The 14,992-nt window shown below is 45.9% G+C and overlaps 1 protein-coding gene across 4 annotated transcripts in view; it reads right to left on the reverse strand.

Annotated features, from left to right (window-relative positions):
- The window catches only part of LOC126460492 (NAD(+) hydrolase sarm1-like), a 1,203,839-nt gene that overhangs the window by 857,610 nt on the left and 331,237 nt on the right, over positions 1–14,992 (reverse strand). For 2 of the 4 annotated variants that reach the window (XM_050095919.1, XM_050095918.1), the window contains exon 1: positions 11,033–11,140. The exons of 1 other annotated variant lie outside the window; for it this stretch is intronic. In XM_050095919.1, the coding sequence (XP_049951876.1) occupies positions 11,033–11,125 (93 nt within the window). In that variant the 5' untranslated portion in view covers positions 11,126–11,140. Of the gene's footprint in view, positions 1–11,032; positions 11,142–14,992 lie in introns of those variants that run through there. One more of the 4 variants, XM_050095925.1, reaches the window with a different exon arrangement.

Below are 14,992 nucleotides of genomic sequence, written 5' to 3' on the forward strand. Positions count from 1 at the left end.
CGATCATTCACGCGTCATTCAGCGGCTCAGTAGCGATTTCTTGGTTCTGCCCTTGGATTCCGACGAAGAGTTACGGCACGTCTGGTGTGTGAGGTGAACATAAGAGTTCTAAAAACGTGCGCGTTGGTGGCGTTGATATCGGCACTATTTAGCTGCTTTACAGTAGATGACTGTTTTGGATGGAAGGCGGACCCAAGTGAGGGACCGAGTCATTGCTTGTCTTATTAGGAAACCTAAGTCGGCCCTCAGAGTGTTAAACCCTGTTATCCACAGTTAGAACGAGTAATTTGAGACTCTAGCAGTGTCGATAAGTGAACTTTGGAGGTACTTTTAAGTGCTTGTAGTGACTGTGGAGCTTTTGAGCCGGACGCTTATGAATCGTATTAATTGCAGTTCATTTCTTATGGTATTTTACGGTGTTACTTGTCGTGGCGAAATTACCGATAGTATTTTCGTAATTTAGCTTGGGGCATCATTCTGTGGCTTAGTGTGGCCATCCCAAGAGATTAAAGCCCCAGATATTTTCTTACTGCTTTTTTGAGGCTGCCTTGCAACAGCTGATTATTAGTCTCTCGTCTGCCCCACCGTACTGCTGATTGGTGCGGTGCGGCGTAGTCAAAGTGTACAGTAGTACCGCATCTACTCCGTCGTCCGTTTTAAGATTTGTGAGCCGCATCCATATCCGACGCATAATCCCACTACCGGTATGCAATTTATGTAAGTTGGTTACGCCGTGTCAACGTGTTGTACGTTGTGGAAGATCTTCCCCGTGCCGCGAGTGGTGGTCAAGGACAGCAACGTGCACGACAACGCATGACCACGACGAAATCGTAACATACGTGTTGCATATTATTTTTTGTAACTAATGTAACCACTGAGCTTAACAGTCGATTTGTGTGGTTTTTTTTATGTATTTTGAAAGGAACAGATTTACATAACTGGTTAATTATAACATTTACGCTTAATTATTTCTCATAATTCGTTAGGTGTCGTATGTATCGCTTGTAGGGAGGTTTATGGTGTAAAGTGTTTAAAAGGAAGGAAAATATTTTGTGATACTGCGTGCATTTTACAGGCTACGGAGTTTGAGTGTACATTGATAGTAATCGTATTCTATTGCATTTAATGCTGTTGTTTTAATTAAAATTATCTCATCAATATTTTATTGCCTGTAGAGATCACAGATGAAAAAATGGCTCTGAGCACTATGGGACTCAACTGCTGAGGTCATTAGTCCCCTAGAACTTAGAACTAGGTAAACCTAACTAACCTAAAGACATCACAAACATCCACGCCCGAGGCAGGATTCGAACCTGCGACCGTAGCGGTCTTGCGGTTCCAGACTGCAGCGCCTTTAACCGCACGGCCACTTCGGCCGGCTCACAGATGATGTCTAGGAAAATTTTGGTATTGCCATGTGGTATTAGAATCTTTTATTTAACCTTGCATTATGGATTTTGTATTTTTTTCCTTTTCTTAAAAAGGGATTTTGAGTTTTAAGCGTAGTAAATTGATTATGAGAGCTGTTCTCTGATCTGTTATTATTCAAGAGATTAAAGAGATCAAGAGATTCAGGAACTTCCGTTAAGAAACTATATTGAGGATATTGCTGTTCATGATAACCAATATTCACTTACTCTTTAAAAATCAAGTTCATAAAGTTGTAAAATGTTAAAGGTAAAAAAAAAGCTTATTAGAGAAACGGTGCCCGCCCGCACTCCCCCACAGCTTCCACGTCTTCAAGGTACTGGCCGCCGGCGTTGTCTGATGTTTTCCCCCGCCTCTTTCCCACCTAATAACGCCTGTGGGGCCATGTTTTCTATGTATTCATTTCATGTAAAAAACTTCATTTTCGTATCTTCAAAATACTGGAATTACTGCATCTAAAAGATGCAGTAATTCCAGTATTTGAAGATACGAAAATGAAGTGTATGTTTTTCGCGGGCGTCCCACATTAATATCAGTTTCTTCCCGCCCAACTAAAACCACCGACGTCTCGTCTGATTACAGGACCATCGAATGCCGGACACAGAGAAATTTTCTGTACACCAGTCAATTAATTCAGGAAATTCGCAAGACTGCGGAAATGTACGTAAGTTGAAGGCTGTTGCTTTCAAAGTGAATGTGCAGCGAGGCCGGAAGCTGCGGCGCCAGCGCGGGGGCGTGCTGTGCTGGAGGACGGTCTGCCAGCCCCCTGAACATCTCGGCGGGCCAGTAGTGCGCCAGCTGCGGCTACTGCGGCGCTCGTCCGCGTTCTGCTCCTCGCCGTGGCTGCCTGGCGCGTCCCTTCCAGCAGCCGCGGCTCACGGCTCGCTCCGACGCCTACTGCGCCTGCAGCGTGGAGGACTGCACTGAGGAACCGTGCTCACTCCGAACTACGCGTTCTCTTCAACTTGGCTGTCTATCTGCGTTTGGTTTCCCGCTGCTGTTGCGGTTATACTGTGGATCTTCCTCCTTCTACGTGTGGCAGCAGCGACGTGTATCGATATCTGCACCGTGTACCAACTTTGGTCTTGTGCATATAGTTTCCGGCTAGGGTGAGTGCGCCCAGTCGGTCGGTTGGTGCGCACCGGGCAGGATGTCTCCGTGCGGCGCAGTCGGCTGGGTCCGCTGCCGGTCGCTGCGCAGTGTCGGAGCGTGTGTGCAGCTGGCCGATCGCTACGAGCTTCGTGCTTCACCGACCCAGGACGTCAAAGTTGAGTGGTGTCTGAAGTACCCAAGCCAGGTCCGTTCGTGCTGTGTCGTTCGTTTAGTTAGGTGGTTCGCTGTTGGAGAGCTTTTCTTGTGTGCAACACCGAGTGGTGTAGTGGTGAAATCGAGCTGCCGTGCGGTGGAATTAACTATATTGGTTCACTACAATTCGAGTGCACCAGTGGAATTTTGTACCTTGTGACCGTTAGTGTTCTGGTTACCTGCCCTGGCCACTAACGTAAATTCAGGCAGTGTTCTTTTTTGGTGGAGTTAACTATATTACCTTATTTCAAATTCGAGTGTACCAGCAAAATTTTCTGCCTTGTCGCCGTTAGTGTTCCGGTTACCTGCCCTGTCCACTAAAGTAATTTCAGGCAGTGTCCTTTCCACACCTGTTGTCGCTGTCCAACACAGCTTAATACATATTTCATTGTGGATAATCACGTCTGTAACAGTCCGGTCTTTGAATTTTCATATACTGATTGGCGGCTGGCAAGTCGTTTGGTCGGTCATTCCGTGACTGTCTCTTGGTTGGGTTTCCGACGGATCAAGTGTAGTTGCGCCCCACCACCTGTCTCTCAACTAAGTGGACGTTAATGTTTCGAGGGCGCCCCCCCCCCCCCCCCCCCCCCCCCGCCCCGAAGGCGTCAGAGTGCCACTGTCTATACTGTCCTTTTCATGGGTGTTTAATGATCTGTTGGTAATCTCTTATAGCCGATGCCTTAAAAGAAAAATTTCTTATTCTGTTTTATGTAAATCAAGGGCCTTCAGCCCGCGGAAGTAAGTTTGAACTCTGGCAAGTGGATATTTTGCTGAAAGTCAATGTTGTTGTGCTATCTTTCATTTAGTGCGCTGTCAGACACTTAAAACTTGTTTAAGGTATTTTGAATTTTTGGGAAATCAATTGTGGGCCTTCAGCCGCTTAAAACCTTATTCTTAAATTTAGTTATTGTCGTTGTGTTGATTTTTCATTTAACGTGCTTTCGGCCACTTAAAACTTAAAGCTTAAGGTATTTTTGGAATTTTTGGAAAATCAACGGTGGGCCTTCAGCCTCTTAAAGCCTTATACTCAAAATTTCCCCTTAATCGAAAACATTGTGGCCTTCTGCCCTAAAAGATTATGGTAATATATTTTAAAGTTTTGAAATTTAATTGTGACCTTCAGCTGTTTGTACTGCACCTTGTATATGTTTGTTTGTTTCTTCTATCCACTTTTGTCTTGAGGCGTCAATATATATATATATATATATATATATATATATATATATATATATATATATATATATATAATTATTTCATTTGCAATTTTAACTGCGTATCTTCAGTCACCTGAAATTTATCTTGTAAATTTTTAAGATTCCTTGTTTGGAGGCCTTCAGCTGTGAAAGAATTGGATTTTGAAACTCGTTGTTGTAAAGGTTCGGCTATGTGCCGTTCTTGTTTAAAGGTGTTATTAAATTACAATAAATTACAATTTTGAAGTGAAACTGACCGCCACCTTATTTGGCCCTTTGCACAATCCTAATCACCTGTTCTGCCCAGTGGGTTTAGCGGGCGTATCGCATTACACCCGAGTACCGTGCTGCTGCTAAGTGTTATTAATATTCAGAAACTTATATACCTCAATCAGCATTAAAGACTATTTTGTTTCTCTCGCGAACAGTACTCTAAGGAGGCGTCCTACGTGAGCGGACTGTCGCGACCGCGCGGATATGTCAAACAATGGCCGACGGTCAAATTGTGCCACGTGAGCGGGCGTGCGCGGCGATCAAGTGGACGCCGGCTGCAGAGTTTTTCTCACCTTAAAATGGCTGACATTTTGATCGGTGCTGTTCAAGAACGGCGTGTCTTGTGGGACAAGAGAAATAAAAATTATCATATCCGTTTAACATTATACCGTGAATGGGAGGAAGTTGCGAAAATAATTGCTACTACAAGTAAGTACATGTGTAACATACATTTATTAAGCGGTGTTGTTTACGTTCTGTGCGCAGGATTTTGTTCAACATACAATTTAAAATTTTTCTTCATTGCCAATATAAATTATACAACAAGTAAGACCACATAAGACTTTTTAAGCCGTGTACTCTGCATTCTTTGTACAGGATTTTGTTCAAAATACAATTTAAAATTATCCCTCACTTGCACAGCTGCTCGTGACGATGCATTGTATCTCTTTTGTAAATTGTCTTGTGCTGCATTTGGTATATTTCGGCGCGGATGATGTTGTGGAATAAAGTTACAGCTTTACCAATATGTACTGCATTTTCCACACTAGTTTCGATAGGTTTGTGAAAATTCTAAATTTAGATGTTATAGAACCAAATGAACATTCCACCTCCATTCTTGCCCGAGATAACCGATCGTTGTACATCTCTTTACCGTCACCTGCAGTCGTCGTTCTTTCCGGGAAAGGCCTCATTAAATACTCCTTTAGTGGGAATGCTGCATCACCTAGAAAAGCGTAGTCACTTGATACTGTATCCTGGCAAAAATTCTTCTTCAGGTGGTTTTAGTCTCCCTTTTCTATTGCAAGTCAGAAGGGGCATTCATCAAACACTCCTGCGCCATTGTCTTTGCCGTAGGAGCCTACATTCACCATGCAAACCTATAATTTGCGTCGGTGACGGCTAGTAATCCAATGGAAAATAAGTATTTGTAGCAGTAATACATGGAACCAGACTTACTGGTTTTTTTTTAATGCGAATGTGTTTTGCATCTATACTTCCAAGACAGTTAGGGAAATGCCATTTGTCCCAAAAACATTGTGCCACTTTTTTAAAGTCATCTTCTGTTGGCTCACTCATGTGCTTCATTAAGAGTGTTGTCCTGATAGCTTTACAAACCTGTGCAACGGTTGTGGAAACAGCCATTTTAGAAATTCTGAATGAAAAAGCGAGTTGGCGCAACGGTATGTCCGTGGCTAAGTACCTGGAATGATGAAAATCTGTGTTAATTTCTTGAATTTTTTTAAATTGTTTAAAAATAGGGTGTGTTCTAAATTGGACAATAGTATTTTTTTTTCCTTTTTACGCATGTAATGCAATATAACCAACTTAACAAATACATCGAAGATATATCCAACTTAACAAATTACCCGTGCTTTCTGCCCTAGGAGACGGTTTTCGAAGTTTCCTCACAGGCTGTCGCGAGCTGACTTGTGCCTGTCGGTTAAGACTTGTGCCTCACACCATCTCCCGAGGCCGACATCACTCACACGATCCACACTTTCTTTCTCTCTATCCGCTCCGTGTCTGCTGGCAGTCCGACGTGATACGCTTCCATACACGCGAGCCAGTGCTCAGCTATGTCCCGTGCATAGCCGGCCGCTGTGACCGAGCGGTTCTAGGCACTTCAGTCTGGAACCGCGCGACCGCTACGGTCGCAGGTTCGAATCGTGCCTCGGGCATGGATGGTGTGCTGTCCTTAGGTTAGTTGGGTTTAAGTAGTTCTAAGTTTTAGGGGACTGATGACCTCCGATGATAAGTCCCATAGTGCTCAGAGCCATTTGAACCATTTTTTTGTACCGTGCAAGTGTGTTGTGTGTCATTACTTCTGTACACAAACTTCTCTCTGCCAGTATCCTAGCAACCCACACGTGAAGATATGTCGTCGTTTACCCTACACTTCACACCTCTTTACTCCCATATATTGACGTAACTGACGCTAGCTGTGCCGAAGTGAAAAGGTAGCAACACGTCTTTGCATTTGCCTAACTTTGATTCTCTCTCCATTAAGTTGCCAGGCTTCGTACCTTCATTACAGATCTAACTGGATACCACTGCAACTGCTAGAGCATGCAATTTCAGTTATTTGTCAAGATCCTGACACCGCCGTCAATACATTCTGAAAGTAAGATCCATTCGGTCGCGAAATGCAAGCCACAGTGAAAAACTGTTCAGCCTTTGCACAGACGTGTTGGGCAGTGTCTCTAGTAAGCCCGTCGATCGCTTCACGTCGCTCTTTTCATTTATTTCTGAGGGCACAGTGAGCATATAAAAATACGTAGAAAATCTTTTCCTGCTTCAGGACGATTCTCGGCCGCACACCGCTCCTACAGGGTCTTCGGTTGGCAGTCTTTGATCACCCACCAGACTTGGCTCCCTCTGATTCTCTCCTCTGCCCACTTGAACCGCTAGCTATGAAGATAACATTTTCGCACACAGCGAGCAGCAGACCGGCTAGAGAATTATCGGAACGCAAAGGCAAATACCTGCAGTGACGAAGTTATTGCCAATTTGGTACAGGAAGGGATGATTATGTTCAGATCGCCCAAGGTAGCGTACTGCCAGAAACACCGCGAACTTGGTTACCATATCCCACGAGGTCACGTTTTCATTAGGAGGCATCCGTGTGCTACTGAACAGAAAACTTTCCGATAGTCTAGAAACCCCAGTTTAGACTGAATTCCGCTATCCGCAGTGCAGAAGTTATCACGCACTAACAGCACTACTTGGGGTTTGCATGATGGATGTCTTCGTAACCCAAACTGATTTATATGGAGAAGATTATATTGTCTTTGGTAGGTCGTAATGTTTAAAATCGGATCTCGTTAAACCGCGACAAGACGGCGAAAGCAAGTGGAACGAGTCTAGTTTTTCTAAGAGAAAGACATAAAACCTGACACTGGCGTCCACATTATATTATATTTTTTGCCACTAATGTACGGTAAGGTTTCCAGAGGCGTAAAACAACGTTTTAAGTAATGGAACCCTTCAGCCGTTTCTTCTGGTGCTAACTTTGTTTCACGTGGCAAGGTTCTACACGCAATGAAAGCTACGACACGCTGCCCAAACTCTTTCGCATGTCTCACAAACAACCGCGTGAGCTTACCTCCGCGTGCCATGCGAGGCAGGAGAGAACCCTAAAGGAACGACCGCGGTAAAATTGTCCCGCAGACCAAAGCGTCAGATTTCGATAACACAGGGGGCGACTTTCAGCCCGCATATCACACGTTCCCCTTAAGTCCTGCGCCTTGCCGATCACATTCGTCAGACTGCTTGTGTCTGATCTGCAGTGCAAGCAAATTTAATTTTATTAAAAATATCGCTGGGCCACAACGGGGAGAAATAAATGCGAAAATAAAGACTTTCCTACTTGAGCCAGTTGTCCGAAACGCTAATCACGACCTACTCAGATGCTCAGTGAAGATCAACAGCACTGTCTCCCTGGTAATATATTCAGAACTTAAGTTCTATCGTACACAGACTACAGTCTGAGCGTACGCTGCGTAATATACTCTCTTATTCTACAAGTAAATGCTCTCGCCCGTATACAGCTGCAGAAGCACCTCCATTAGATAGCACTATGGGAACGATCGCGCAGACAATTTACGACGTGCGAACTAAGCTAATTCAAATGTTAAAAGGTTGGAGTAAACAGTCGGAACAACGTGATTATAAGTTTTTAACTTTGCTCTTTTATTAATATGGTGCTGAATAAATCACAAAACAAGAGTAATTACGACACATCAGTCAAAGCGTGAGTCAAGTGTACGTCGAGTGAACCCCTCCCGTGATATCTGAACGAACAGAGGGCCGGAATGGTGCTAGACATCTTAGGTGTTTATTAACTCAGTTCCTATTCCTTACACTTAGTTTCATACAGCAACGATTCTAAGATGTTTGAAATCTTTGCCCAACTATCTACTTTCCAAAATAAAATTTACGCTTACATTACAGGACTCAAATGTTTGATCTTTTTCAACGTCTGCAAAATGAGTCTACAAATCGAAGGGTTCTTAAAGAAATCCACCTCTCTTCACCATTTGTGTTTATATACAGTGTGTAAAAATACTATGCGTGTGAAAGTATAGAGTGTCCGGAGGAGATGAAAGGAAGTCTGCGACGCTGGGGTTCCGTTTAGGTTGTGGCGTGGCGCTAGTGATGTTCAGAGACTGTATACATACTGTCGCGTGTTGAATGTTGCCTCAGAGATGCTGCCGAGAGCGTAGTCCATTTACAATAACCCACTACTGGCATCTGTGCGCTACCGATTGTCCAGCATGTTCACAGAAATTAGTTGTTTCACGAGTAATGGCTGCTGCTGCAGTCAAATGGGCGATCAGCTCTTCTCGAGTGTCTAACGGCGTCTCGTGCACATAACACTGTGTAAGTGTTCCCCGCCGTCAACGGCGAAGTTGGCCAGTCACCATCAAGCTGCTAGCGGGACATTCTCCTGCATCCCCGACAGTTCTTCACGAAGAAGTACACGGTATCTTCTTCCACCGAGTGTGTTCAGCAGAAGATGCGTCCGAGTTAGATGATCGTCAGCAACACCAGCTTGCACATTACGGTAAGTCTCTGCTGACGGTGGAATTCACAAATTGGCTATTGTGTTTGAACGTTGGCCTGAGCCAAGTCCGCCGCCAGACCCTTCGAGGACCCTTGGCGGGGAAACGTGCGGTACACCTGTGACTTTTTACTATATCATATAAGAAAAAGCTTCCTGTTATTTCCTCTAAACTAAATAACATTTTGCATAAGCAGCTTTTGTACACCATGTATTGTCGCGTAAGATGTAGCACCTGCTTTATCGGCCGAGATGTTGTCCTCTCATGCCGCACTATAACGTACGGTACGAAATATCGATTCTTCAGACTAGTGCGACGAGCGACAAGAAATGAACGGGCACGGCGGTCGTGCCTCACTAGGACACTGCGTGCGCGGTGAATACAGACGGGCCGACGTCGACTCCTGTGCTGTTGGTGATTAGAAGTGAATCGCACACAGGATGTTATGGAACATTCAATCTGTAAATGAATATAGTCGATAAATATATGTTACGGTGTACTACGTGTCTGTACACGTATAATACCCAATACGTTTATTAGCCAAAGTTGTTTTCTCATCTTCTGTCTAGATGGTACTTAGATACTTGCACAAATACTCAGTTCTGTATCCGAACCCTTTTAAACAATTCTTACATGATATACAAAAGAAAATTGTATTATTACTTTAGATACAAGCATACATATGGGGTGAATGAGGGTATACGAACCGTGTACATACGGCGTTTTACCAATTCTTACTGGGTTACATGTAGGACTTCTGTAGCACAGTACCTGTGTGTGTCCTCTGTTACTCGCTTCAGTGTAGTGTGTATGGGACGATTGTTTTATGTCGGCATCTCTGTTTCGTTGAAGCTGTAACTTCGTACGAATTAAACTAATGGTACGGCCTGCGTTGTCAGAATCAAAGTGCAATATAACATTTGAGGTGTTGAGGTGGCTGTATTTTCACGCTCTAAAAGTAGTTTAAGAAAAACGAGATATTCAAAGCACGAGTTTTTGTTTAAATGGCACGATATACATACTAATTGCATCGGAGGCCCTAAAAATAGGACTCGTTATCGGCGTTGAAACTTTTCGTAAAAGTATCCGAGAAAAGTGTCGAAGTAGGAATGGGCCCCTCTTTGCTATTCTTCCCTTAGACCCGGCGCTGTGTGCGTGTCGAAGGCTACTCGGTACAGTCGCAGCAGCGCCTTTCTCCTCTGCTATACCACTCTCGCGACTACCTGTGGCCCTGTGTACCCGTCCTTACGTCACGACGGCTGCGCGAGACACACGACGACGGGAGCAGAACTGTCGCAAGCGTAGCACTTCGCTACGTTTACCCACCAAAGTCTCGCGATACCGAGCTCGCATTTCATTGAGAGACTCCCGTTACAGTTTCCTGAACACCGCTGTTGTACTTGTACGGGTGACTCGTTACGATCTCAGGAGTGCTTCTCTTAATCCGGTGGACGTCTGTTCCCGAGTCTACTCGTCTACTCGACAGAGACTCCAAACGCTGCAGCTAGTTGCAGTGGCGTCTAGTACGCCATTTGTTTTACAGATGCACTCGGCTTTCCCAGAAGCGTTGGAATAAATTACGCGTTATATTCGCTCGCCACGTTAAACGTCTACTGGTTGACGGCATTTCGTGTTCCTCCTTACGTATGTAATGGACGTTACGTGCTACATAGGTCGGTTATTAATCGTGTAGCGGTACGGTATTGGGTTCCTTCTCTCGCTTGGAGGTATGCCGTTGCACTCATTCGCTGCCTAAAGGAGCCTCGAGTTCGAAACCTGCTGGCGGAGGAAACTACGTACCGGACGGCAGCGTCGCGTCCAGAGGCGAGCGCTCTCGCAGAGCGGCGTCGCCCTCCGCTCGTGGCGCTGTCGCACCGGAACAGCTCGCACTCCGCTTCCGACTGCAAAGTAGTATCCCGTGGTGTGGGGTAAAGCTGCTGGCGTTGTTGTTGACGAATCGTGCCACTCGGTACGTGCATTTCCCGCGGACCGAAGTCGTGTCAGGTGCTTCCGCGGCAGTCGGTAACACAGAGAGAGTGTGCTCCTTACCGTGAAGCGGGGAGGCGGCGCCCGGAAGGACTCATCGGAGACGGTGAGGCTGCGCCGGAACTGCTTGGCGTGCCGCTGCGGCACGCCGTGCATCGTGTCACTGCACTGCACCGCACTGCACTCGCGCGCGCGCTCGCTCCGCCACTGTGGCCGCTGCGGCCTCCGGCTGGCGCTGGCGGCCGACTGGCGGGCGGGCGCGGCCGCCGCACACAGCACGCGCTGCCAACCGCGGCCCGACAAACTCACCGCGCCGCCGCGGCCGGCCGGCTGCCTCGAGCTGTGCACTGCAGTTTGCCTCGCGTCGGCTGGGTCGCGAGGTCAGTGCTCGCCCGAAGCCCGCAACTCTGAGACTTCATTTCGAGTCGCTCCCGTGCCTCTTTCGCCGGACGAATCTTGGGGTTTCTCCAGAGTTGTACGTCTACCGCAGCCGAGAATTTGTTACTGAGACAGCGACCGAAAATGGTGAAGACGTATCCGCGTGACGGGCGAGCGCACCGACGGGAGCAGCTGTATGTGAGCTGCTACTCTCGCTCGCCGCGGACGCGGAGAATGAGAAGGAGGAAGTGGACAGAGAGAGCAAGGAGAAGGTCGCGAACGGAGGAGGGGCAGCAGGTGGCGGACAGGGAAAAGAGGTCAGGACATTTATTCCTGTACGATTCACACGCATATTCGGCAACTGCAGAGCACTGGGACGTTACAGCACGTTTAATACTAGTCGTACATAGCTTACTCTTCCGGGATCATCGCTTAATCGTTAAATCCTTTATACAACGATCGACTGAAATGAGCGACAGAAATGCAATTGAAGATGGATGAATAGTTTTGACAGACAAACAAGTCATTCCAAAATACATGAGACAGTAAATATGAATAATGAGGAAAGGAAAAATGGAGACATAGCAAATGAAGCGAGCAAAATAAAACATAGTTGTCTAAATATGAAACTGACAGAGAGTGGAAAATTGAAAAGTAGGATCGGATAGACCAGATATACAATGAACATAGAAATGTAGAAGCCGACTACAGGAAAATTAAAGTAAACTTTGAAGAAAAGAGGTGTCTTTCAATTTCTAGAGCTCAGACTGCAGACTGCAAACCGGTAGTAAGCGAAAAAGCGAAGGGTGACAGATGGAAGGACTATACGTAAACGGTTCTGACAGCAGTCGTCTCCTCAGTCTAAATGTCGACCTTCAGTTGCTTCGAGTGTTCCGCCAAAGAGATCCCTGTATTCGGTGTATGCCGTGTGGTAGGGAAGAAACGAAGTGTCGTTAACGGGAAAGATACGAGTCTACGCCTACAAGAAACTACGTCATCGGAAGTACGTGGAAATTCGTCAAATCGAAGGTCCTAATCGGGGGACAAACCTTCTGAACACAGCTGACACCGTGTACTCGTTTTGTTTGAGTAATTAGCAGTTAGTCGTGCAGTCATCAACACACGTACACTTCAAACATAAATAATGCAAATCACACACACACACAGGTATGCACACAAATTTTATAACATGTTTACGAACGCTGGCGTAAAAAGTACAAAAAGTTGCTGCACATTAAAAGGTGATGCGCGCTTCAATTAAAATGGCTAATGAGTTGCCTTACTCCAAAGCATTTAAGCATGGAATTTGGCAGACGGTATCGAATGTTGACAATGTTTTCGTAGTTGGCCTGTAATACTATACATGTTCAGGCAGCCGAGGAGGATGTTACGCGCATCCACTTCTCTCCCGCAGTCGCGTAACAGCGGCGACAGCGAGCCATTGTGAAGCAGCAGCCGTGCTTGGACGTGAGTCGTGTTGCAGTGCTCTCGTATCTGCTGATAGAACTTAGTCACCAGTGCCAGGTAAATTACGGCATAACTTCTACCTTTGTAGCCGGTTGTCTATAACCAGTCACGACGACTCAGATGCCCTCAGCTGGTAACACTATAGATACCAGCTGAGGGCTACTCATCACGAAGATGTGGGGCGCTGACTGGTAATCCGTGCAGTTTCATTTAAAAAAATGCAGCAGAGCGCTTTCAGCCAACACATCTTAACATCGTGATTACAAGTTGCCAGCATCAGTACGTTGTGACCACTGCCCATCATGAAACTGAAAGTCACTTGTCGCCACTGCCACACGACACTGCAAGGAAAGCTTAGAGGAATAGAGACGAATTCCTCTAGTGAAGATATGGGTCGCATGTAGGGAGATCCTCTGAGATGAGGATTTTAACAAAATGCAGATTCGTCTCGGCGGACCCCTGTGTCTCGGAACGGCCAAGCTGGTTCGCTGCTGGCGCGTTGCTGTCTGGGAGGACCACGAAACCACGGCTGGGAGGCAACACCACATCAGATGGAGAAATCGAAGGCCTGTCCACTCTTTGGAGTAGGGCATGCGGAAATATGTGGTAGATAGGACGACAGGGAGCACTGTCGGTGCAGGCGCAAGTGTTTCTGGCCACATCGTTCAGCGTACATTGTCGGACGTGGGGTTTCACAGCCACGTCCAGACACCGACATCGTAAGTGACGACTGAAGTGGGCGCAGGATCGCTGCCATTGGATTACGGACCGTGGGAAACGTGTTACCCAGTCGGATGAATCAACTTTCTCGTTAGACCAGGCCGACGGTTCGCAAGTAGCGTGTTTATGTGTCGGCAGCGCTGTAGACGCTGGCAGCGCTCTGCGCCCCCGGTAAGAGACTCTGTGGTTGGCCGGACTGGCGGTTAGCTATCAGCCAGCGGACGGCGACAGCTTGGACAGGTGTCCTTCGTGTTGGTAGGACATGCGTTGGAAAATGATGATGGATGTAGTTGGTAATGTATAGTAGTGGAATTTTTGACGACTATATCACTCCTGGAACTCGATGTCACATGAATAAGGTAAAATACATTGTTTGCTCTTCAACAATTTTTTTTTTTTTTTGCTAACCATATGCGTCCCAGTAGTTATAGCCTATAGTAATTAGAATCCTTTTATTTAGCTGGGTGTAGTTGCTGCTTGCTGTCATTGCTGTAGTTCGTATTATGAAGACTTTCTGTGAGGTAAGTGGCTTATGAAAACTATGGGTTATTGTTAGGATTTCTTCCAATTTAGGGCCATTCTTTTGTATTAATTATTTGACGTTATGTTGTCATTTTAGAGCAGTCAGATTGGGTTGCGTTTATGTATTCTTAGTAACACATGAAAAGGTCAATTTTGAGTTGTCTTTGTCAGGGAAAATTCTGTAGGTCAGTGATAAAATGATAAAAATAAGTAACGAGACAGTAGGTTCATTTTCACTAAGCAGTTTAAGTAAACGATAAGAAGTTTCACGTACTCAGTTATTTCAGTGGACATAAACAAAGAAGTTTCAGGTTATGTCTGAATTTGCTGTCACGCAGCCGAACGGCCGCTCGGAACACGCACTGCGCCACGGACGGAGGCCGATGACGACCGCACTATGTTACGGGGGACATTCACCTGGCCTTCCATAGGACCTTTGGTACTAACCGAATGCACCGTGACCGCTGCCTGTTGCTACTAACAAACTGAAAGTAGTGTAAATTAAAATTTTCCACACCGACACTTGTTTGTCCCAGTCAAGCTGCGTAGCTGGTACGTACGATGCTGTTATGTTTGCTTACAGTGTGCTTGTGTGTTCCTAGAGTGCAGTGCGACTTGATAGTCAATTAACGTATGACAGTCCAATCACAAGGTCGTCAGTGGGTGAGTAGACGATAGGACTTACCAATGCAGAACAAGCCGACACGCTCACGGTGCATGGTAGGTGCAGGGAGACTGCAGTTCGTTCTTGTATGGTGTATGCGGCAACATATCCCATCAGACGTCAACCATCTCGGCAATTATTTATCAACCTCTTGAACCAGTTACGTGAAAGTATAACACCTACATAACCTAACAGAAGGAATCCAGCGACAGCAAAAGAGTGGGAAATTTTTATTCTTGTTGCTGTTGCAGTTGATCAGCACATTAGATCCC

This window comes from Schistocerca serialis, chromosome 1 (genome assembly GCF_023864345.2).
Source record: "Schistocerca serialis cubense isolate TAMUIC-IGC-003099 chromosome 1, iqSchSeri2.2, whole genome shotgun sequence".
Taxonomy (NCBI): domain Eukaryota; kingdom Metazoa; phylum Arthropoda; class Insecta; order Orthoptera; family Acrididae; genus Schistocerca; species Schistocerca serialis.